At 44.5% G+C, this 24,250-nt stretch overlaps 1 protein-coding gene across 2 annotated transcripts in view; it reads left to right on the plus strand.

Annotated features, from left to right (window-relative positions):
• cpped1 (calcineurin-like phosphoesterase domain containing 1) overlaps window positions 1-24,250 on the plus strand; it is a 77,698-nt gene that overhangs the window by 12,494 nt on the left and 40,954 nt on the right. For both annotated transcript variants that reach the window (XR_013788871.1, XM_079493222.1), the window contains exons 3-5: window positions 18,668-18,840; window positions 19,271-19,402; window positions 19,935-20,067. Coding sequence is in view for 1 of the 2 variants with exons in the window: in XM_079493222.1 (XP_079349348.1) it covers window positions 18,668-18,840; window positions 19,271-19,402; window positions 19,935-20,067 (438 nt within the window). In the remaining variant the exon portion in view is untranslated. The remainder of the gene's footprint in view (window positions 1-18,667; window positions 18,841-19,270; window positions 19,403-19,934; window positions 20,068-24,250) is intronic.

Raw genomic sequence — 24,250 nt, forward strand, 5'->3', positions numbered from 1 at the left:
ATTACAGTACATACAGGTCAGCAATTATTGCTGACACCTGCCATGTTAACACCGGACCTCCTGTCCTGTTTTTTTCTCAAGGTATGACATTACTTCAACATCCACCAGCTAGCTGTAATTTTGTCGCACAATGTCACAGGTAGAATCAATTCAACTTGCACAGTCTAAAAATATAGAAAATCGCAATTTTACATTTTGCACAATGAATCGTTTACATAAGACAGTCGAAATCTGTTTGCAAGCACCTTAAGCTTTCCCATTTTCTATCTCAAAGAGTATGTTTGGGGAGTGCACTGCCCAGTCCTGGAATAAACAAGAAAGAAAGTCTAACAAGACATCTTCCTTCATGGAAGAGAGGAGAATGGAGCGTGGAAGCAAATCCGAAACAGTGCTTTATTACCTGCCTGAGGAAACATGCAACCTCAGACACGGAACCATTCCTGCTGGTGATATTTTCCCATTCTGCTTGAAGTGTGTTTAACGTATTGTAGGATACACGGTTGCTCAATGTTTTTCCTTTTTTCTGCAACACAAGGATATAAAAACAATTCTTGTGTAACACAATTATTGTTTATGTGTTACACTCTCATTGTTAATTTAACACAGAGGATTCATTTTTAACCCATTTTGGGCGGGAACCCCTTTTGGTGTTAGCATTATGTTATGCTTTAGCTGTTGCAAAATAGCAGATCTACAAGCTCATAGCGCGCCATCGAGTGGCGCGCTACGAGCTTGTAGGTCTGCTATTTTTGAAAAATCGAAGAACGACTGACATAGAAACATAGCTTTTTCAGAAAACTGTCAGGATGTAGAAGACATCTGATCTCTGATGGGTTAATACACCCGATTCTTGCAATCTCCCACTCTGATCTCCTACTGAGGACTACAATTTCCTACCGAGTATTACCATTTAAAATGACAGCTTCCAAGAGGCACCGCCATTTCTTTATTGGATTGGGCTGGGCTGGGCTGTTATTGGGCGTTATTTGAGTACGGGCTGTTATTTGGAAATATACTGTGTGTAAATTTTGATAAATAATGCACATCAAAATAATTAAATCAAATCATGGTGAAATTAGAAATGTCATGATGCAATGAATTATTTCTTAAAGAGTCATAGCTAAATTGAATATTTATGTGGGGCATAGATTTATACACGCATTGGAGTCACATTAGCAGCCAACAGGTGCCTTTGGTGAAGCTAATTAAATGAGTGGCTAAGACATAGTGGACACTGGCTTCATGTCCAGCTGCTTAATTTGATAACAACGGCACACAAAAGTAACAAGATGTGCTGCTAATGTTCAGTGCAAAGAAAGAGCTGCGAGCTGCTAACCAACGCAGACTGCCTTTTGCATGACAATTAGGGTGCTAGCATGAGGCCTATCTGCAAGGCCTCAAGCAATGGATACAAAGAGAAAAGTCAGCAGGAAAGCCTCTCATTCCTCTCTCTTGTATCTCTGTTTACATGTTTAACTCTGCCGTGATAAAGATTGGACTGGATTGCAACATTGTGCACATTACAGTAGAGCACTTTTCAACTATAATGTGATGCACGTGTCATTGTTTTTAAAACTATTACCCAAATGTTCTAGATCTACTCATACACAGCACATATTTAAATTGAGCTCATTCATAGTATCAGTAAGACGCCCTGAGGGCGAGAAGCGACCTCGCCCTAAAGGGTGTGCACTCATCCGCCTGGTTGACGGCAGACTGCTGGGCGAGCACTGACGCTTTGGCATGGGGGTCAGATCAACAAATGGAATGTCAGAACAGGTCAGCTTAAAAAAAGTTAATCTCTAAAGTGATAAATACACTCTTTGAACAAATCAGCTTTGGGACACACTCTTTGAAAAATGCTTGGCAGGAATAACTAGATATATGCAGATTGGGTCTGGGAGGAGGTTATTCGCAGAATTCGGTCTTGTTCTGTTAATATTCAACTTCAATCATTTAAAGTTATACAGTACATAGACTCCATTACTCGAAAACAAATTTACCCTGATCCACCTCTTTTGGACATGCCCAAAACTATATACATTTTGGTGTGATACAGTATATTTAAATGGTTTTCTGATGTTTATGGATGTGTGTTTGAACCTGACCCAGAGACCGCACTTTTTGGTTCTTCTCAAATTCTGTCAAATCACAATGTTTCTGTACAAAATACAATGATGTATGTGGTATAGTAATTGCAAACAAAGTGATTGACTCTGGAAATCAGTTGTTGTACCTCACTACAAGACTTGGTTAACTGAACTTACTTGTATACTACATATGCTATGATATGATGTACAATTCAAGCAACTTCTATGTTATGTTGGCAGCCATTCACCTTGCTCAAATGTCACACTGAACCTACTCAGTATTTAGCTCCACTCTTCATACACACTCTAGCAGTGTAACTTATTGTAATGACTCGTTCTGAATGAAATCATGCCGTGTTCTTTTTTGTCTGTACACTCTCTTCCTTTTTTAATTCCTTTTTGTCTCTTTATTTGAAAAAACGTAATAAAAATATTAAATACAGAACAGGTCAGCTCCATATATGGAGATCTAAGGGTGGCAGCGGGGGCAGTGTCTTGAGTGTACAGGGTTTGATGAGGGCCCAGGTCGGGCTGGGCCTTAATTTTTGGGCCAGATGAGAACTCTATTTTTCGGCGGCTGCGGGTCCGTCTAGACTAGAGTTTGAATGGACAGGTATCGGTCAAAAGGGAGACTCTACTTAGTCTACTACCTTCCTCTTTTCTTCCTGTTTGTCTACTTAAAGCTGCTATAAGCAATATGTCAAAATGTAATGACCTTTTCTTTTTTTCCCCTTTTTTGTATTCACTCAGCCAGCAATGGGTAAAACGCTCCCAAAATAACTTGTCTTGTCATCTAGGGGCTGCAATCTGCATTCAAAGATTTTCCTAGAAGCTTTGGTCGATTTGCCTGTCTACTTCCTAAATGGTTAGTCATTGCGACCATTTTTTTCCCCGACCAATGACAAAGCTTCTAGGATCATCTTTGAATGCAGATTGTGGCCCCTAGATGTGTCACAGAGACTACATTTTTTTCGGAGCGTTCTACTCATTGCTGGCTGTCTGAATACCAAAAGAAATACCTTTCTGGTCTTCAATTCTTTTACTTTCATTGTGATTAGTGGCCACTCAAAAATCTAGATTTTTGATAAATTCAAGTGGTCTTCCTGATGGCACGACTTTCCCACCACCGTTGCTTACTGTCAGCAGTACCTCCCTCCCAGTTAAACTCCTTACTGTTAGGAGAAAGGACGCTTCTGTTGACTCCATGAGGCATGTGGTTGTTTACCCCTTCCCCAGGCCAATATTAGGGGTTGGCAGTGACACAGAATGTGGTACACATGGGGTATTTGGCTATTTCAAAATTGGGAAGGAAATAGAAAAAATAACTAAAACAACACAGCCTTTCTCGAGGGGAATATGTTTTTGCTTTTCTCCTGACTGAGTTCAGTGAGAGTATGATTTACCCAACTTAACTCATTGGTTGTACATCTTGACGGTTTGTGCCTCAACCTGGTTAAAGCCTAATCTAATCATCTGCAAAGTTATTTTTATCTACACCCACTGTTGATGCCCAGTGCCCACAGCCAAAGCATCGGGCTGCATACAGTATGTTTTACTATAAACGTTCCTACTCGCCTCTTTCCTCCTTGCGCTGTAAGTTTTGGACACAATGGGGTGATGCCTTCTTTAAAGGTGTCATCAGATTGGAAGTATTGCTGCTATCATAATCCATCCGTGAGTGCTTGCACACAGTGACTGATTTATACACCAATTTTGTCATTGGTAACACGGTCTTGATTTATACTGTGAAGGTATGACTTGATGGAAATAGCACATCAAGCTCACCACGCGCCATCGTGTGATGTAGCATCGCGGATAGAGAGCGTGATGCACAAACTTTACACTGCATATTTTGCAATGCACCGTTTTTTTCTTGTAGTTGTCATTAACCCCACATCACACTCCTATGTTAAATTTGCAGCACGTAACTCATGTTGTACATACGCGACCTGACATACAGTACATATATGTATGTTTTATTACATTTATGTATATGTTTTAAATTTCAATGTTTTTAGTCAATTTGGGCAGGAGTCAAAAGTCAACATACCGGTATTGTCGCTTCTCTAGTCTTTCTCAAGAGGGTCACATATCCTTATCTTCCTGAAAGCACCATTCTGGTTCTCTTTCAACTTACTCCATCTATCTATATGCCTCTGTCGGTCTGTCGGTCTGTCGGTCTGTCTGTGTCTTTTCTCAATCTCTCTCCTGCATGCTCCCTGGCCTTTCCCTGCCTGATCAGTAGCATGTGTAGTTCACAGAGAATGCCTGCAAGGCCCCGGGTTTACACCATTCACACGCGCACTGGGGACTGCAGATGCTGCCCGTCAGGGGGGCATTTATAAACCGGCAGGCTTCGGGGGCCTTTTTTTTAAAAAAAGACACCGTGGCTGCCCAGGCCATCCATCGTTGCTGTCACCCCCAACGGGGGAAAGTTGTGTGTGCCATCTCCATTACGCCTCACGTCTGACACACACACACACACACACACACACACACACACACACACACACACACACACACACACACACACACACCATTGCTGTGATGGTGTCCTACCAGGCACATATGGTACTGTACATACATAGTATACTGTATGTGGTGTATTACAGTATATATGTGTGTCTACTATAGATGGATATCTGTATTTACCATGTTTATTCATGGAATGTACAGGGCTCCAGACTAACTTTTTCCACAGGTAGCACTGTTGCCACCTACCTTTTCAGTTGGTAGCGCCACCACAAATTAGGTAGCACCATCTTTTTCACACACACACTTTTTTCACACACACTTTTTTCACTTTTTCTCACACACACTTTTTTCACTTTTTCACACACACACACACACACACACACACACACACACACACACACACACACACACACACACACACACACACACACACACACACACGTGTTATGTGTGTTTTTATAAGCTACCTACCTGGGCATTAAATAAACATAAAATTCTATAGGAAATTATTAGAATTAACCTATAGTGCATTTTTCCATATCGTTATTATCATTTGGCAATATGAAACAGAAATGAGACACACGTCACACACCCCTTACCTTCTGCATGGGCATGTTCATTATTCAACCTCAACATGGCCAATAAGGATATTTAATCCATTGAGACCTGGAACGCATCCATGTCACGTTAGCGTTAGCGTTTTAAACATTATGTTATAATTTAGCTATTGAAAAATAGCAGATCTACAAGCTCATAGCGCGCCACCGAGTGGCGCGCTATGAACTTGTAGGTCTGCTATTTTTGAAAAATCGTTAATGTGCCTCAAATCTTTCCGAAAATTGTAATGATTTAGAAAACTTTTTTTTTTTTAAATTTCGACGTCAGGCCTGAATGGGTTAACACTGAGGTGCCCACAATGTTTACGCGCCCACTCTTCCTGCACCCTTTTGCAATGTGAAATACCACCGAATACGTAATCCCTGCCCACTTTAATTGCTTCCGTCTTTATATGGAATGAAGCCCCAACATGTGAAAGCTGATGTTTCTGAACGTCTCAGCCTGCATATTTCCACGTGCTGAAAATAGCTGATCTACAAGCTCACAACGTGTGGTGGACGCGACGCGTTGTGAGCTTGTAAATTTGCTATTTTCAGCATGCAAGACGTCGTACGACGAAGAATATACCAGGTTTCACATGGGAGTATTTGGGGATATGTGCTCAACGCAAAATAACAAGCAGCTATTGGAAGCTATTTTTCGGTGGCACTCTACAGTATGTTGAATCAAACAAAACAACAACAACCACCTCAGTGTTTGGGGACATGTTCTGTGTCTGCTGTCTCCGTGGATTCAGTGTGAGCAAACCGAGCATCATCATCCAGTTGTAAAATGTCTGACACATATTTTTTCTTGAAAAATTCAACTATTGACTGGTTCAAGTCTGCATGTTTAGTTTTTTCGGAGTTGATCAGTGAGTGCCCCGCCGTAGCTTGTAAGACTCACATGCGCAGGTACGCCACTCGCATGCATGGCAGGCACTCAGGCCAGAGGCAGGCAGGCAGGCAGGCAGGCAGGCAGAGAGGGAGAGAGGGGACTCTGCGATTGAGCCAAAAGAAAGCCATATTTTATTATAACATAGCCGCCCGGCGCCCGTGTGTTGAGGCAGGGAGTAAAAGAAACAGATATTTTGTTTCCCCTGCCTTATCCAAGGTGTGTGTGTGTGTGTGTGTGTGTGTGTGTGTGTGTGTGTGTGTGTGTGTGTGTGTGTGTGTGTGTGTGTGTGTGTGTGTGTGTGTGTGTGTGTGTGTGTGTGTGTGTGTGTGTGTGTGTGTGTGTGTGCGCGTGCGTGTGCGCGTGCGCGTGGGTGCGTGCGTGCGTATGTTCTCAGCTCACGAACATTCATGTGGGACTATAAGTGTTTATTTACTGCCCAGAATGAGCCGGGCGGAACTGGCTTGTCAAATGGCATCGTCAACACTGCTGCCTGTTGCTGACAGGAAATTGGTCACTGATCCTCTCTGTCTCGCGCACACACACGTGTGGTTCTCGCATGTGCTTCTTCGCTCTCTATTTCCCTGTCGTCTCTCATTCTGTTTATTTCTTCCTGCATGCTCTCTCGCCTTTCTCACTGGCCATTTGGCTGTCTTTATCGTATTCATATTATTGTGTCCCCCCTAGTCTTTCTGTAAGCAATTCCATCCTCTCTCTGCTTCTGTCTGTTGTCTTTAGTAAGTATAGCTGCCATCCCTTAACACGGTTTAATGTAGCATACCCTATAGAGCACCGAAGTCCTGACGTCACTGCCTTCTACTGTCAGTAGAGGGCGTCAGTCCACAGGTTCATGTACTTTTTATTTGCATTGTAATCTCCATAGGGGGATTTTAGATCGCCTCATATAAGAACTGTGTTTGAAAATCACCCCGGCCTTTTCACTCATATGGATATGAAGCATCGACTGAAATCTCAGGAACGCAATGTGTTGACAGCTGGGCGTGACGTATATTAGCAGCGACATTGCCTTCATATGTAGTTTCAAGGCTTTTGCGGTCACATTAATTCCATTTTCTCTAGAAACTGGCTGTATCAAATATGAATGGACATCATTAACGACGCACAGCCACTCCCCTGACAGAAAGGCCGGGTTGGTCGGTTTATTTTTCAAACACAGTTCTTATATGAAGCGACCTAAAATCGCCCTATGGAGATTTCAATGCAAATAAAAAAATACATGAACCTGTGTGTTGGTGCCCTCTACTGAAAGTGACGTCAGACTTCGGTGCTCTATTGTGCTGAATATAAGACGGGGTCGTATTATAATCGGGGACTAGACTATTTTACATTTGATGTTCTTTTTCCACAAATGAGTATTGAAAAATGGAGGTCGTCTTATAATCATAGTCGCCTTATATTCGGCACAATACGGTATATTTTAACTGTGTGCGCGTGCGTGCGTGCAAGAGCGCGTGCAAGAGCGCGTCACATCACAATACAAGTTAGGTGGGTGAAACACTTGTTTGTGCAGGCTCATCATTGCAGCACGCGTGCGTGTGCAGAATCTAATCATCATTGCAGTTAAAAGGATAGAGGGGATAGCATAAAGTGCATAATAAGACTAATCTGCATGATACAATTATTGTGAGCGCATAATAAATAAATAGTTCATGAATGTATGTACAAAAATACAAAAGGTCCCTATTAAAACATAAGTCAGTTCAGTCTGTGCAGTCACCAGTTTTGGCTCTTGTTCAGCAGTCTAATTATCCCTTCGCTAAGTCCCTCCCCAAGCTGTCCTTGTCCAATAGGCACGTTAGCAGCGAGGAGACAGGGCAAGCTTTCCTTCTCACCCATTGAGATGCATGTTAAATGATGGGATTTCTCCATATAAATAATCAATCATTTCAGTAGCAAGAGCATCAAAATGTCTTCTAAATCTAGTCGGCCAGGCCTGCAGTAGGCTATGCACTGGACAAAATGTGCATGCCATTATTTAAATAAACTAGAAATAAGAGGAAATGACAGAGGGAGAAACGATATCCAATCCAACTTTAACGACCGCCCAACGGGAGTTTTCATATTGCACGGTAAGACTACGGTCATTAGTATTATTGCCATCACCTGGGTGGGTCAGTCGTGTAACTCTTCCGACGTTAAGCTGTGTATAGTGTTCAACAACACAGCCATGCAAAATTACATTGACAGAGGTGACGAAAGCTTGTCTTGCATAGCAACGGTTACTAAACTATTTGGATTGGCATTGGACAATCGCTTTTTGGCGTGGGTTTAGCGAAGGGCTAATTGGTGCTGCTGTAGAATGCTCTGAGGAGGCTCACTCTGAACTTCTTCAGGTGCCGGAAGCAAGCGTCGATGTTGCAGACCTGATCCACTGCAACACCATCGATGTAGATAGGTGCACGCCAAAGCATTCACTTCTAGTCATTTTTACTAGTTGACTAGTTGCCTAGTTTACTAGTCGACTAGTTGTTTAACTACCTATTGTGTAAAAAAAATAATATATATATATATATATATTTGTACATTTAAAAACTGTGTACATTGGTGTCTATAACTATAATCTACCTGATCTTGAGGCATACAACAAAAAATCAACTAGTCAACTAGTACCAACAAGGTCGACTAGTTCATATTTTGAATGAGAGGCAGATGATGATGATGATTGATGATTACTATATTTACCCAGGGTATCTGGGCTAAGCTCAAGAACTTGTTTCCAGCCAGGCCCTGCTCATAGAACACATTTCATCGTAGTGGTTCAATGCCTTGTTCAAGGGCACTTCAGCGGTGGTAATTTTAACGTGTCGGACAGCTGATTCGAACTGGCGACCTTCCGGTATCAAGACCGCTCCGCTATCCGTTCGGCCACCGCTGACACAGATGAGGAGCAGAAATGAAGCGCTAGTATATCCATCAGATCAAAACCACGGAGAGCGCCCTAGATGAGCAGATACGAGGCATTCTTTCTGCCGCGCTAACATGGTAAGCTAATATGACTGAAGAGTGAAGTACGGTGGCCGAGAGTCCGACAAAAGGAAAAAAAATCGAATATTCTCCCCTCGCCTGATATCATTGAGGATGTGTTAGGACGTGTGTACACACGTCCAATGCATGCGTCGGTTAGATTCCCTATGACGTGTGGACATTCTAACGTCCACAATCAGCTCTGTGCATTCACGTGGGCATGCATGCTATCCTTTGATGTAAAAAGAGCTTGCAAGAAGGGAAATGGAGCTATAAGGGATTCAGCGTTAGATCAATACATCCTTGTCCTTTATCAAAGCAGAGGCTTATACGTGCGGGCAGATACTGTATACCGTGGCTAGTGATTGGAAGAGCATGCACTAGCACAGCCATGCAAAATAACATTGACAGCTATGAGGTGTCGAAAGCTTGTCTTGCATAGCAACGGTTGCTAAATTATTTGGATTGGCATTGGACATTCGCTTTTTGGGGTGGGGATTAGCGAAGGGCTAATTGGTGACGAGTAAAAACTGTTAAGAGTCTGGTGGACAGTGGTACTGCTCCCGATGCTCCGGCAATGCTTGCCTGGCCGTGGGTGCGGCCGTGGATTGAACAGGCTGTTGTGGTGAATGTCCCTGATGATACTTTCAGCCACACAACGTCTCTTGTGTATTTCCTGGAGGGGGGAAGCTCCCCTCCCATGACGATGCTCTGTGCTGTTTGCACCACTCTCTGCAGTGCTTTGGGTTCCGCGGCGGTGGAGTTCCTCAACCAGGGAGTGGTGCCGCTGGTCAGAACACTCTGGATGGTGCTGCTGTAGAATGATCTGAGGAGGCTCACTCTGAACTTCTTCAGGTGCCGGAAGGCAATAGAGTCGATGTTGTCGCAGGCCTGTTCCACTGCAATGCCATCGATGTACAGTAGATAGGTGCACGCCTATCTAGAGCTTGCAAGAATTTCCCTTCTTGCAAGCTCTTTTTACATCAAAGTATGCCCATGTGAATGCACAGAGCTGATTGTGGTCCAGCTGAGACTGGACCACAATCAGCTCTGTGCATTCACATGGGCATACTTTGATGTAAAAAGAGCTTGCAAGAAGGGAAATTGAGCTATAAGGGATTCAGTGTTGGATCAATACATCCTTCTCCTTTATCAAAGCAAAGGCTACGAGCGGGCAGATATACCGTGTCTAGTGATTGGAAGCATTGCACTAGCACACGCTAACACACAGGCAGGTGGGCGCACTGATAGGCCCTATAGCCGGTGATACTTTGATGCCGCAAGGTTTCATTTTACCTCCAGTCATGGTGTTCCAGTGGGCCACCCCCCCATTATGAAACTGCTCTCTGGATGTGAGCTGGGGGTGGGGGCAGGGGGGTATTATCCAGGCTCATTATTGACAGACAGCTCCGTGATCCCCACCCCGTCCCTGCTTACTGCTTAGCTCCAAGCTTTACCCCCAGGAGATGCCCTCTCATCTCAAGGACCTCCTTCAGCTCTCTCTCTCTCTCTCTTGTTTCTTCCCCTTAGTCTTGGGAGGGAGGGTGGGGGGGCATGACGAAGAGGAGAGATGGAGGGCTGTGATAAGATTAGAGAAGCATGCTGGCCCTAACGCTCTCCTAATGAGCACTACAAAGCATCGCAGCCCTGTCCCTATGGGGCCTGAGTTGGGGTGGGGTGATGATACAGCGTGGCAAATCGTGTATAGTGTGTGTCATGTGCGCACGCATGTGCATGTGTACTCGTGTTCCACTGTTGGAAAGGTGTGTGTGTGTGTGTGTGTGTGTGTGTGTGTGTGTGTGTGTGTGTGTGTGTGTGTGTGTGTGTGTGTGTGTGTGTGTGTGTGTGTGTGTGTGTGTGTGTGTGTGTGTGTGTGTGTGTGTGTGTGTGTGTGTGTGTGTGTGTGTGTGTGTGTGTGTGTGTGTGTGTGTGTGTGTGTGTGTGTGTGTGTGCGTGCGTGCGTGCGTGCGTGCGTGCGTGCGTGCGTGCGCGCACCCATACATGTGCTTTACTGCATGTGTGCAGGTGAAGTGGAAGGTACGGTTTATGTGTGCATATCCTCATGCGCACACATGTGCATGAGGCACGTGCGTACAGTATTATCACTGAATGTGTGTATGTTTATGCGTTCGGCAACCTCCCGAAGGTGACAAGGAGGTTGTCCTAGAACTAGCTCTCACCCTCTCTCCACAACCGTGGAAGCCCCCTAATTGCCAGATAAAGTGGGTCTCCATGCTGGTCTCTCAGAGGAATTGCGACGCTTGGGCACAGAGGAGAAACGAGTTTGAAGGAGAGACATCAGACGGGGAATTTGTTTTCTGCACGAATGGCGACATAATGCATTGTATATTGATTATGCGTGCCGTGAGTGTGCACGTACGTGTGTGTGTATGAGTGATAGGACTGCTATCCAATGGGGAGTACTCCTAATAGGCTCCTGTGGGGGCTGAGGACAGCTTAGGAGCAGGGCAGAGAGCAGACTGAGAGGAATGCCGCGGGTAGAGGAGAGTTTACGCTACTTCATCTCAACTAAGCACACCATCACGAAGTTCAGGCCTCTGCCACATCAGCACAACATCAGCATTAACGCTTTCCTCCTCCACTGCGGGTCATAGATTTAGGAGATTCCTGTCTATTTCAATATCCCATCGTTTGGCTTTAGAAAATGTGTGAGTGAGAGGAGGGCCATGTTGGGTGGCCTCAGCGCAAACTGATCAAGGTATTATAATGGCATATAATAGCCAAATGGCTTTGGAAATCATCCACAACTTTGAGTCAAGCCTACAGAGAGTGGGTATTATTGTGCTTGGATGTTTTATGTCTTTGGAAAGGACAAGGAAAGACAAGATTACTTTATTACTTTATATTGTTAAGCTAGACAAAGGCAATTTAGGTGTGGCAAAGCACACATCCATCACAATTCAGAGCCAAGGAGCAGTTATTTGGGTGCCTTGCTCAAGGCCTTGCTCAAGGGCAGCGGTGGTGAGTGCCAAATATGTGATTCCTGCCACCCTTTAGTTGCCAGCTCACCGCAGCAATTGTCCGTCCTGTTGGCAAAATATCTGCCTCAAGCCAACCTGGCGCCATAACAAGCACAGAGATAAACAGATGAAAGATGAGCCAAGCCGTGCACCATGGAACAGAACACTTGACAACTCAATGTGAACATTCTTCTGTTCAAAACAAAGGTAGCTTGACCTGAGGTAACAGATCAATCCTCATGCAGCTGCCTCACAGTTGAGGCGAAGCAAAACGAGCACTCGCTTCACAAACACAGTTGTGCCATGTTCCTCTGAGCCGCCGGGGAATATTGTACTAACACGGCTGTCACTTTTCACCTCAACAGGGTCAAGCGGCAGCGAGTGTCCCACCTTAGAGGCGACCTCCGTTTATCTGAAGCGAGGTGTCTCAAACTCAGATTGATGGGGTTTGGGTACGACCGTGGCTCGGTCTGAGGTCTGTGGCGGCAGAGGGATGATTCATGGGTGCGTCATGTGAGCTGGTGGCTCACGGGTAGCGAGCTGGCAGTGAAGCAAACGGGCAGAAGGGCTGAAGGGCTGAAGGACGATGTGTGGTGTGTGGCACTCCTGTTTCTGCCAGGTCCTTTCGGTGAACGGCAGCTGCCACAACTCTTTGAGGCTATTTGAGTTGAGCTGCTAGTGACAAACATGTATTTAATAATGAATTGCATTTTTATAGTGCCTTTCCAAGTGCTCAAAGCGCTTTACAATGGTTCATTCATTCATACATTGGGAGGTGAAGCGGCGAACAGTCGACGCCAGCGTCCTCACTTCCCACATTCACACACCAATGGCGGCGAGCTCACACCGACCAACTCATTGGAGGCAATGTAGGGACACTTCGACATGTGGATAGGAGGAGCCGGGATTCGAACCGCCGACCCAGGGCCACAGCCGCCCTTAAAGACCACCCCTGTAGGATGGTCTTTGACAGCGAGGTATGCATTGTAACATGACCATACCAGGCCAGTTTGTGACGCTTTACTGTTGAGAGTAGAGGCCAACCATTCTGTTCTCCAGCATGGGTGGTGACTATCTGTCTAACGTAATCGTTTGTCCGGTGTTCTATGATTTATGTAGCATCCTTCTATAGCACTTGTTTTCGAAGGACTGTATCCTGCACTCAGTCTCCGCTGTGTGTGTCCACTGTCCAGCGCTCGCAACCATAGAGTAGGGTGGAGAGTACAAGTCACTTGTACAGTCTGACCTTCATTGGGAAGCTGATGGTGTTGCTTCTCCATACTCTGGCAAGTCTTGTCATGGCTGATGTTGCTATGCCTGGTCAAGGGCGGTCAACATGAGTGGATAGCGAGCGTGACAACAGCCTGTGAGGATCGGCAGTGAGGATCAGCATTTGACCCCCACTCCGTTCCGCTCACATCCTCTGCCTCTTTACCACATGAACCCTAGCATAGCATCTCTATTCTGAGGCAAACATTCAACGAATATAAACGATCTACAATCTCACAAGGTTGTACATAAGCTATTTTCTATGAACAAATTTGGTGGAGAGGGAAAAAGGTGTATATATAGGTGTATAGAGCCCTCTGGACTCTGGTCAACAAAGTAAGTATATGTTTTAAGTGGTTAAATAGGTGTCTGATTTTGCATCTAACCTACATTGCAAATCTGTCGTTTGTTTTAAATTGCTTGATATGTCACCTCTTAATTACAAACCTATTTATGTTGGAGTTAAATGATACACAGTGCTCAATGTAGACCTTTACAAAATAGATTTTTTTTTAAATAGTTTACATATTGTTGCATTTATTTGTGGCTGTATACAACAGTATGTTTGGATGCCTGTCAGATTCTCCAACCATGCTGCACTGAAAAGGTCTGTACACACCGGGAGCATTTATTTCATGTGATTAATTCGCATTAATTTAAATTGCTGTTTGTGTTTTGAGTACTGTGTATATGCACACAGAGCATGATTAGAACCAGGCGATTTAGGTCGATTTTTCAGCCCCAATAAAATCATCAACCTGTATGAATACGGCATCACCAAAATAAAAGTTCGAAGTAAAATAATCACAACTCATTTTCGTAGTGTTTATTTAAGTCATTCCTGACCCCTACCGACTCTAACGACCTCGGATCAGACAAGAGGACCCGCTGAAATTAAGCATATTACTAAGCGGTGGAAAATAGACTAACAAGAATTCCACCTTATGTCTGTCTACGCTTACTCAGAGACTTGTGTGACATTGATTGGCCACGGCTGCAACCCACGACTTACCCAGCCCTGGCTAAGACACTCATCCTGGTGGAGATATGGGCACCGCAGTTACCCTTTAGGCAGAGCCGGATTTACCTTGCTGAGGGTCCCCGGGCTGGAGCAAATTTGAGGGCCCCCCTTGGGGCGAGTTGGCCGAGCGGCGCAGCCGCCGAGGCCGATTTTTTTTTGGGCTATTTTGTTTTCATTTTGGGGTACCCAGGCCCCTAAAAAGAGAGGCAGGCAGGCAGTAGCTCTCAATGGTTTAACCATAATACAACTAAATACAATAACAATACACACATTTCACTTGAATTGGATTTCACTCTACAATTTTATAATTTTTTTTTTTTTTTGGGGGGCCCCGGGCTTCAGCCCACCCTAGCCCAACGGTAAATCCGCCTCTGCCTTTAGGACTTACCCAGCCCTGGCTAAGACACTCATCCTGGTGGAGATATGGGCACCGCAGTTACCCTTTACAGTTCTGCTTATGCTTTCGGCAATTTCCGTTTTGCCTGTGCAATGACTAAACATTCTAAAGAGGGCAATCAGTAGTACACACCTCTTACTCTACTATTTATACAGTAAGTTGAAATCAGCACACCACTGCTATATTGAGAGAAAATAATAATAATCATCATAACATCTCAAACTTATATAGCGCTTTTCTGAGTTCCCAAAGACACTTTACATTAAAATATTTGCAATAAAATAAAAACAACTTTATTAGAAAATAAATATTCACTAAAAGCTAAGGGATAAAAACAGAAAAGACGAGGACAATCAAGTTAAGCCTTTCTTTTGTTCTTGATGTACAGGGGCCAATTAGCCTGTCTGCAACAGTATCACCTGGAACACTCCTACATCTAGTGAACACCCGCTCCACTAGCTTGATTCGTTTGGGGAGACTTTGTTTGCATGTAATAGTGGTACTACTACTGGTCAAATATTTGTTGATTGGAATAATGAGTCCAGATGGCCGAGGTCCCAGCTGTCGCCATGGTTTCCATCAGGATTCTGTTCCGTTCCATTAGTTCCCGAGAGGACTGGCCAAATGTTAATAAAGGCACTCCAGAATGGGAATGACGCTTAAAATGCCACTACGCATTACCGGCTTATCCAAACTGTACTACTCTACTAGCTTTTTTTTTTTTGTAAAGCATTTTCACTTTCATATAAATTTCCGATTCATACCAAAAGCTAAACAGTGACTACAGTGTTAGTCATAACATTAGTATAATCGCTTTCTATCTTGAATACAGATATTGATGATAGCATGGTAGATTTACTGGTTTATGATACAGAAGGCGGGGAGTTTGAATGCAATGTTGTCCCATTTAGGTTAAGAGAGACAGGTGATTTCTTGTCTCTCTCTCGTTCTGTAATAACTGTGTCTCTGTTATGCATAAGCTGTTCTGCTGTAAAAGGCTCTTAGCCTGTCCAAACATCTAAAGGAAGCCACTCTTTTCAAAACTAGGCCAGTAAAATAATTACACAGAATAATAAAAGAAAAGCCCCCCCCCCCCCACCCTTTTTCTTCTTTTATTATTCTGTGTAATTATTTTACAATTCAGAGAGAAAGGCTAACTTCACAGCGTGGCTGATAGATTTGTTTGATACATACTCTAAATTATGAATACTTTTGATTCTCACTGCTTCTCATGTCAGTTCACTTTATTTTTATTATTAATTATTTATTTATTTTTCCATTATGCTATTTGTATTGAGTCTTTGCTTGTTGCTTATTATATTGCATTTTTTTATTTTTTATTTTGGCCACACTGTTGAGTACAATAATGACATGGCCTGCTAAGTTGCCACAGCTATATTGTAAGTCCATGTTACACGTTTAAACCTTGTGTGTGTGTACTGTTTATCTATAATCAGCCACCCATCCTATCTTCCACAAGAGCTAAACTCTGTAGCTGCATGATGAGATTGGATTTGATTCTATGTCCAGATACCCCGTCCAGGACAGGCTTCAGACGCGCCTCCTCAGGAGACTTGGCTCAGATCTGAACCTATTTGAATTGGCGTTAGGAACCCGTTGCGACCGCATTGCCCTTGCTGACGTCGACCCCAGGCCGCGTTTGAACAACCACAACCTTCCGCATGAAAGGCATATGCTCTAACCACTACACTAGGGCAGCCCTAGCTCATGATGAGATTTTAGGGATCTTTAAAAGAACTAATGTAAAGAAAATCATGCCACATTTTACCAACGCATTCCAACGGGGTCAGTGTTATTATTCCGACGGCACGTTGGTCCAACTCGCCACATTACTAACCCTGTCCCTAACCCTAACCGCACGCCAAGCCATGTTGTCGAACTAAAGGGCCTTTCAAAAGTGAAGCGATATAACAAGCCTCTATAGTTCATTTTCAATGAGACCTGCGTTTTTGTGCGGAGCACTGGGGAGCAGTCGCGGTGCGACAACGCAAGCGTATTTACGTGAGCGTGGTCCCGTGAATTTGTTGCGTGCGTGCTTGTTTCGTGTACACTGTATCCAGGTCACCAGACCTGGATACAGTTTCGCTTTTTTTTACGCTTGCGTTGTTGCGCCCCTCTTGAGCAGACCTGGAGGAGACCTGTCGTTGATCCAGACCTGTAGCCGACCTGGAGGAGACCTGTCGTTGATCCAGGCAACAACACCTGCGTTCCTCTCTTCCCGTTTGAAAGGCCCTTAATGCGCCGTCAGAATTCTGAGCGGATCCCAGTCCAATAGAATTCCAGAAGTGATGTCAGCGTCTCCGGTTGTCCACCGGTTTCATAACACTGGTGGACAAGTTTGTGCCAAAAATATATATTTTTCCCCAATCAGAAACCTTGGTCCAATCAATATGCCCGTAGCATATAAAACTTGTGTCTGGGGTTATGGGCCAAAAAAGGTGCTGAAAAAAAGATTGCAAAGAACACTTGGAATTGAAAACTAAAATATATATATATATATAAAGGAGGACCAACCCCATCTGGTTGGAACAACTACTGCCCAGTAGCACTGACCTCAGTAGTCATGATGAACTTTGAGAGGCTTGTAAAAAAACACTTGTTCTCCTCTCTCCTCAGCACTCTGAACCCACTGCAGTTTGCCTTCTCCTCTCTCCCCAGCACTCTGAACCTATTGAACCTAACTATTGCTCGAACAGAACCACAGCATTTGCCGTCTCCCAGATATTACATGTCACCCTCTAGACAGGCTGTTATTCGAGTATAGGTGAGAGTATAGGTCCTCACAGGTGAGATGTATCAGTGTCCGAGAGAGTCCATAAGATCACTACAGTGTTATGAGGTATTTCCATTATCATTACGAAGCATATTCAACACATCAACATTCGTTAAGAGTTGGGTGAAGGGTCCCCAGACTTCATTTCACTTTTTTTCTTCAAAATATAAGTTATCCTTTCCATAGCACAACAGCTGGTCATTTCCCTGAGCCATTGACTCGCTCGTGGTCTCTGAGTATTTTTCCATGTTAGAGCAATTGTGCGCTTTGCTTGGAGTAGTGACATATCTATAAGGATTTGTTTATTCCTTGGTGTAACCAGGGTTACCGGGTACAATCCCAATATGCAGAGTTTTGGATCCAATGGTATCCTCACATCTAGCATTCTATAAAGTATTTGTAAGATCTCACTCCAAAAAGCAGACATACTGTACCTAGTGCAAAAAGAGAGAGCAGCACTTTAGCATCTCCTCAAAACCTTCTACTGTCTGTCCTCTGCAAGGACTCGGTTAAGGAGTGTGATTGACAGAGGGACAAAGTACATACTCCTATACTCAGGGTAGTACATGGGAGGGGTCAGACACAATTTTCTTAACCTGCCCAATGGTGGCCTGCTCAAAGATGATCTGGGGGGTGATGGGAGGTGTAGACATACCCATGATCTTCCCTGCCATTTTGGCAGGGAAAGTAGACCACACCAATGTAACTCATTGCAACTCAATGAGTTGCATTGGTGTGGTTTACCTTAAAAAAAACGTTTTGTCCCAACCCGACCCTTTGGTGTGGTTTGGGCTTTAGGATAACATGTGTCGTCAGAGAACTTGACTACACACTGATTGGGTTGTGAGCTAACAGCCATTTGTGTATAGGGTAAACGAAAGGGAGGAACTAACAGTCCCCTGGGGGGCCCCTGTACTGCTTACTGCCTTATCAGAGAGCGCCAAGTTAAATCTCACCTGTTGTGGCCTAATACCTTCTAATCAAAATCGGATTCACCTTCATCTCAGCTAGCTTACGAGGAAAGCTAGTGCTGTTAAGAGGAAAGCTAGTGCTGCTTTAAAATGATAAAAGCACTACACCATAATCAGTAAAAAGTTCAGATTTAGAGAAAATGTTAAGCATAGGTTTAATGCACTATAATCGCCTCTTCTTCTATGCCCTTAGGCACCCCCTTCAGGGCGGCCCAGGAGCAAGGCTTGAAGGAGGCCTTGCGGGGGATTGACCCAGCCATTCCGCTGGTGTTTGTCAGTGGGAACCACGATCTGGGCAACGCCCCGACGCCGCACACTGTGGAGCAGTACTGCCAAGCCTGGGGTGACCATTTCTTCAGCTTCTGGGTGAGCGAGGGCACAGGGAGGGAGCGTTGGTGTGAGGTGGGGATGCGGGCCCATGGGATGTATTGTACAGTATGTGCGGCGTGGGTCAGCCATCAGCATTTGCTATTCACCTGCCTGCTTTCTGCGATCCGCATGACCCCACGCGCTCGCATGGGAAATGTGTTAATTAAATCGAGGTCACAGGGTCACTTAGGAGAATTTTTGCAATCTCCTCACCCCACACTGCTCAGTGGTTATTCAGATTTGGGAGAGGCTATTGAATTACGTGTGTGTGTGTGTGTGTGTGCGTGTGTGCGTGCGTGCGTGCGTGCGTGCGTGCGTGCGTGCGTGCGTGCGTGCGTGCGTGCGTGCGTGCGTGCGTGCGTGCGTGTAACCCACAAGCATTTCCGTGACAAGCCCTCTCGTTTAATTTCTCTCCTGCATGTCCCAGGTGGGTGGGGTCCTGTGCCTAGTGCTGAACTCGCAGCTGTTCTACGACTCGTCGGGCTGTCCCGACCTGAAGGAGTCACAGGATCAATGGCTGGAGGAGCAGCTACAAAAAGCCTCCTCCTCTACAGCAACGGTAAGATTCAGGGGCATGCTTGTCGATTGCTCTGTATTTCTGCATTTTGATTTCAGATTCTATTTCATCATGCAAAAGACGCAACAATAACAACATAAGTGTGCAACAGTTACACGGGAGAGGAAATACAATTAATTGTGGGTGTTCTCGCCTGTTGCATACACATTACACAACACGCTCTGTTTTCATGCTGATCTTCTATGTTACCTTGAAGATAGATAACAAAATAATGAGAACATCCTGGTCTGGGATGAATTGTTGACTTCTTCAGACATAGACGTCTAGACTGTGCATTATGGATGATGGCCACCGTCTGCTCCTGTGCCACAACAGTGACCTGCTCTGCCAAAAACATGACAGAAGTTGCCAAAAAACACTGTGTACCTTATTATTGAGTTTCGGGAGCGTCTTGCTCAGTCATTTCGGTAGAGTGGGTCAGAATTGAATTACCGCCTGAAGCTATTGATCTCTGTGGTGTGTGTGTGTGTGTGTGTGTGTGTGTGTGTGTGTGTGTGTGTGTGTGTCCATTCAGGAGCCCAAACCCAAACACGTCCTGGTGTTCCAGCACATCCCGCTCTACTTGAAGAGCCACGACGAAGAGGATGACTACTTCAACCTGCAGAAGGATGTCAGACGCAGCCTGCTGGAAAGGTTCAAGAACGCAGGTGAGGAGCTTAAAAACAAAAAAACAGTAGTTGGGTGATGTGCTCGTAGGCGACCAGATAATGGGTTTGATTCCGGACGGGGACTTGTGTCCTTTACAGTTTCCACCCTCTCTCTGCCCTCTGTTTCTTGTTTCACTGTTTGTTTTTGTTTTTTTATAATATATCTGTATTGTCCACCTTGGGTGAATAATTTCATTAAAGCTCCAATGAGTAACTTTTCAAGATAGTACATTTGTTTCCCAAAACAAAGAAAGAAAGAGAGAAATGCTACCATTGCCCAGTTCTGTAGATATGGGGTTTTGCTGCTGGAGACTTACTTTTATCAGCCAGTTCCAGGCAGTGCACGTGAGCGAACACATTTGGACTGGAACGTGTGGCAGACTTTCAAAAAGGTCCGCATTTGTAAACGGGGAAACTGGGATGGTGTGTGTTTTGCAACATAGTTGCTGTCCATGGTACACATTGCATCCACATGAAGGGCTCATAGGTGTAGCCCATGATCTATTGTCTCTACACTGATTAACCCATTTTGGTGTTAGCATTATGTTATGCTTTAGCTATTGAAAAATAGCAGATCTACAAGCTCATAGCGCGCCACCGAGTGGCGCGCTACGAGCTTGTAGCTCTGCTATTTTTGAAAAATCGAGGTACCAATGACATATGGATAGTGCATGGATACAGAAACATAGCTTTTTCAGAAAACTGTCAGGATGTAGAAGACATTTTTAGAATCTGATCTCCGGTCAAAATGGGTTAAAGGGGGTGTATTGTATTTGTGTCAAAACAATGCAATTGTTTCTGGACACCGGCCTCCAAATGGCAGCAAAGTTTGCAGCCAATTACAACACAGCTTTTGTTTCTTTATTTCTTTTTCTCTTTTTTTATCCGAGCACTGAGCGGAGCCACGGAGTGGAGGGAAATCAAGATAAGCGCTGGATTAATTACCTTGTTTATCGTGAGTCGCTCTGGATAAGTGCATCTGCTAAATGCCGAAATTGTAATTGGATTTCTTGAATGAATTATACAGTTGAACCAAATCAGTACATGCATATAGCAACATCAGACTGTCAAATCTGTTAGTCTTTCAAAGGAACAAAAGTGCAGTGCCTCTTAAACAGTGAGAACTCCATCATCCATGTGTATGCTAGTTACATAACATCACGCATTTTACAGTATATCAGAATTGATATTACCAAATATATGTTCATGTTTAGAGCTGCAAGTCTCCAAGTGTATATCCCCCTCCTCGTCTATTATGTGGTGAAAACCAGAATAGTTTTCTGCCGTCGTTCTTGTAACTTTAACACCCACTGAATCTCTCGCCATGTTATCAGGATGTCTCATAATTTGCATATGTTTTAACCTACAAAGTAACAGAAGAGGAAATCTCTCGAGGAAATCATAAATGTATCTATAATCCCCTCCAGTAAACCGCCGTAATTCCATGTGTCATCCAAATCGATGTCACGTGGTGTTGGGCAGCCCTCTCGACGCGGTGTATTTGTCCTCTGCCCCTGGCATTAACCCATTCTGGGCGGGAACCCCTTTTGGTGTTTATGCATTCAAGCATTATGTTATGCTTTAGCTATTGAAAAATAGCAGATCTACAAGCTCATAGCGCGCCACCGAGTGGCGCGCTACGAGCTTGTAGGTCTGCTATTTTTTGAAAAATCGAAGACCCACTGACATAGAAACATAGCTTTTTCAGAAAACTGTCGGGATGTAGAAGACATTTTTAGAATCTGATCTCAGGTCAAAAGGGGTTAACCCCCCGCTGATTACGATGCTATCTGATAGGAACATTATAGTCACAACATGATCCCGGCGTGACTCATAATGCGGCAGTGATCATCACAGCCAGGCTCTCGTAACGCATGCCTCCAGGTCAGACTAGACTACAGTCACTACACGCACGCTAGAGTTAGATAGGCGGGTTTCCTACACAGCATCGTTTTCTATGACCCTCCATGGCCAGGAGGGGATGAAGCAGTGAGCAGCAGGAACATTTAGATGGAAGAGAAGACAGTCAGCCCATGATTTGAGCATCCAGATAATGGTGGATATTCTTTTGTTCTATTTTTTTTCTTCTTCCTGTTTTATCTTGTGGCTGTAATCATTGTAGTCTGTGGTCAATAGGAGTCTCAGCTTAACGACTAAGGACAATTACCATTATGCATAAGCAGAATGTCAGCCCATATGAACAATAATCTCAGCACTACATTTAATTACTGTAATAAAAAGAGATTTCCTGCTCCCATCGTGGTCTCAGTGGAGAGAGAACCCAACAAAATGGGGCATGTACTGTACATCTATCTCGTTTACAGTGCGTATCATTACAGTTGAGATTGCAGTTATAAATATAATAATATAATATATATGACACTCACTCAGATAATCCATACAAATAGGCTGAACCGCCCACCGCTGTAATGGTGTCCTGAATGTCGCTGATGACCTCGAGGTTGAATCTGGAATAAGTAAAACGCCATAGATTTAGATTACATCATGCTTTTGGCATCATTGGCGCACGCACGCACGCACGCACGCACGCACGCACGCACGCACGCACGCACGCAAGCACGCACGCACGCACGCACGCACGCACGCACGCACGCACGCACGCACGCACGCACGCACACACAAACAAACCCCCTAATTGAATGAATCAAAGCTCTGGCTGTATGGAAAACCGTACAGCCAGCCAGTGTTAAAGGCAGGAGGCTGCTACGTGGGATATGGGAGACAAACTAACTCCCTGAACACAAATACATCACACACTCTCAGGCCTGCTGGCCAACTCCCAACCACGGCACTTGATTGACAGGACATCTTGGAAAGTGCTGTGCTTTTCCAACACGAAGCAAGGTGACTGGCGAGGCTGAGAGATAGCATTAATTGAATGATCCAGCCACTATTTCAACATGCACTTAACCGCTATGGCCTGTCGTGATCTCTCTCTCTCTCTCTCTCTTTCTCTCTCTCTCTCTCTCTCTCTCTCTCTCTCTCTCTCGCACATAATGGATCACTGCTCCTCCCTCGTTCTTCCTCTGGAGCGCTGGTTAAACATTTAACCCATTTTGGACGGGAACCCCTTTTGGCGTTTTAACTAAGCATTATGTTATACTTTAGCTATTGAAAAATAGCAGATCTACAAGCTCATAGCGCGCCACCGAGTGGCGCGCTATGAACTTGTAGGTCTGCTATTTTTGAAAAATCGTAAAAATGCGGCACAAATCTTTGAATATATATTCTTTCAGAGCGAACGTTTTTTTTATTTCGACGTCAGGCCTGAATGGGTTAAGAGCGAGTGCGTACAGGCGTTTCCGACATGCTTGGGGCCACCGAGGTTAATATTACTGTATGCATGTAGCGCTCCATCCGGAACATGCCCAAAGCCCTGTTCTCCCTCTCCTCATCTTCACACGTCTCGTCTTTTACACGTATCCTGTCGGTAATGATAAATTCTCACCGTACGTATAGGGCCAGGGCATGCTCATGCATGCTGGTTAATTATTGACCACTGACATGCTACGGCTCACGTGCAGGCAGCACTGTGTACCGCAGGAAGTACAGTACTGTACGGTGCGAGATATGTGTATGTTTGGGTCTGTAAGACTGTGTGTGTGCGTGCGTGCGTGCGTGCAGCTGATGCCAATAGTGTGTCGGAATGGAGGGATTTGATTGCGGTTTTGGTATTCGGTATCAGCGGTGGTGCTGCTGACCACCCAGTCCCATCGCATGCATAACTGCGATCTGCAGCTGTAATGATACACTCTTATCTACTGTACCGTACAGTACACAGTAGGTCCTGTGGGTTTGCTGGAAAAAGAAGGAAGGCAGTCCGCACAGCTGCAGCTCCCAGACGTAGTTTTAACCCATTCAGGCCTGACCTCAAAATTGAAAAAAAATATTCTAAATCCTCCAGTTTTCTGAAATAAATATTTTCACGATTTTTCAAAAATAGCAGACCTACAAGCTCGTAGCGCGCCACTCGGTGGCGCGCTATGAGCTTGTAGATCTGCTATTTTTCAATAGCTAAATTATAACAATGTTTAAAACACAAAGGGGTTCCCGCCCAAAATGGGTTAATTAGGATGACAACGTTTTGACCACAAACGGGTCTTCGTCAGGTATGGGTACAACAACAAAGTAGGTGTGGTATATACACAGCATAGGGGCGAGT

This window comes from Electrona antarctica (genome assembly GCF_951216825.1).
Source record: "Electrona antarctica genome assembly, chromosome: 22".
NCBI classification, from domain to species: domain Eukaryota; kingdom Metazoa; phylum Chordata; class Actinopteri; order Myctophiformes; family Myctophidae; genus Electrona; species Electrona antarctica.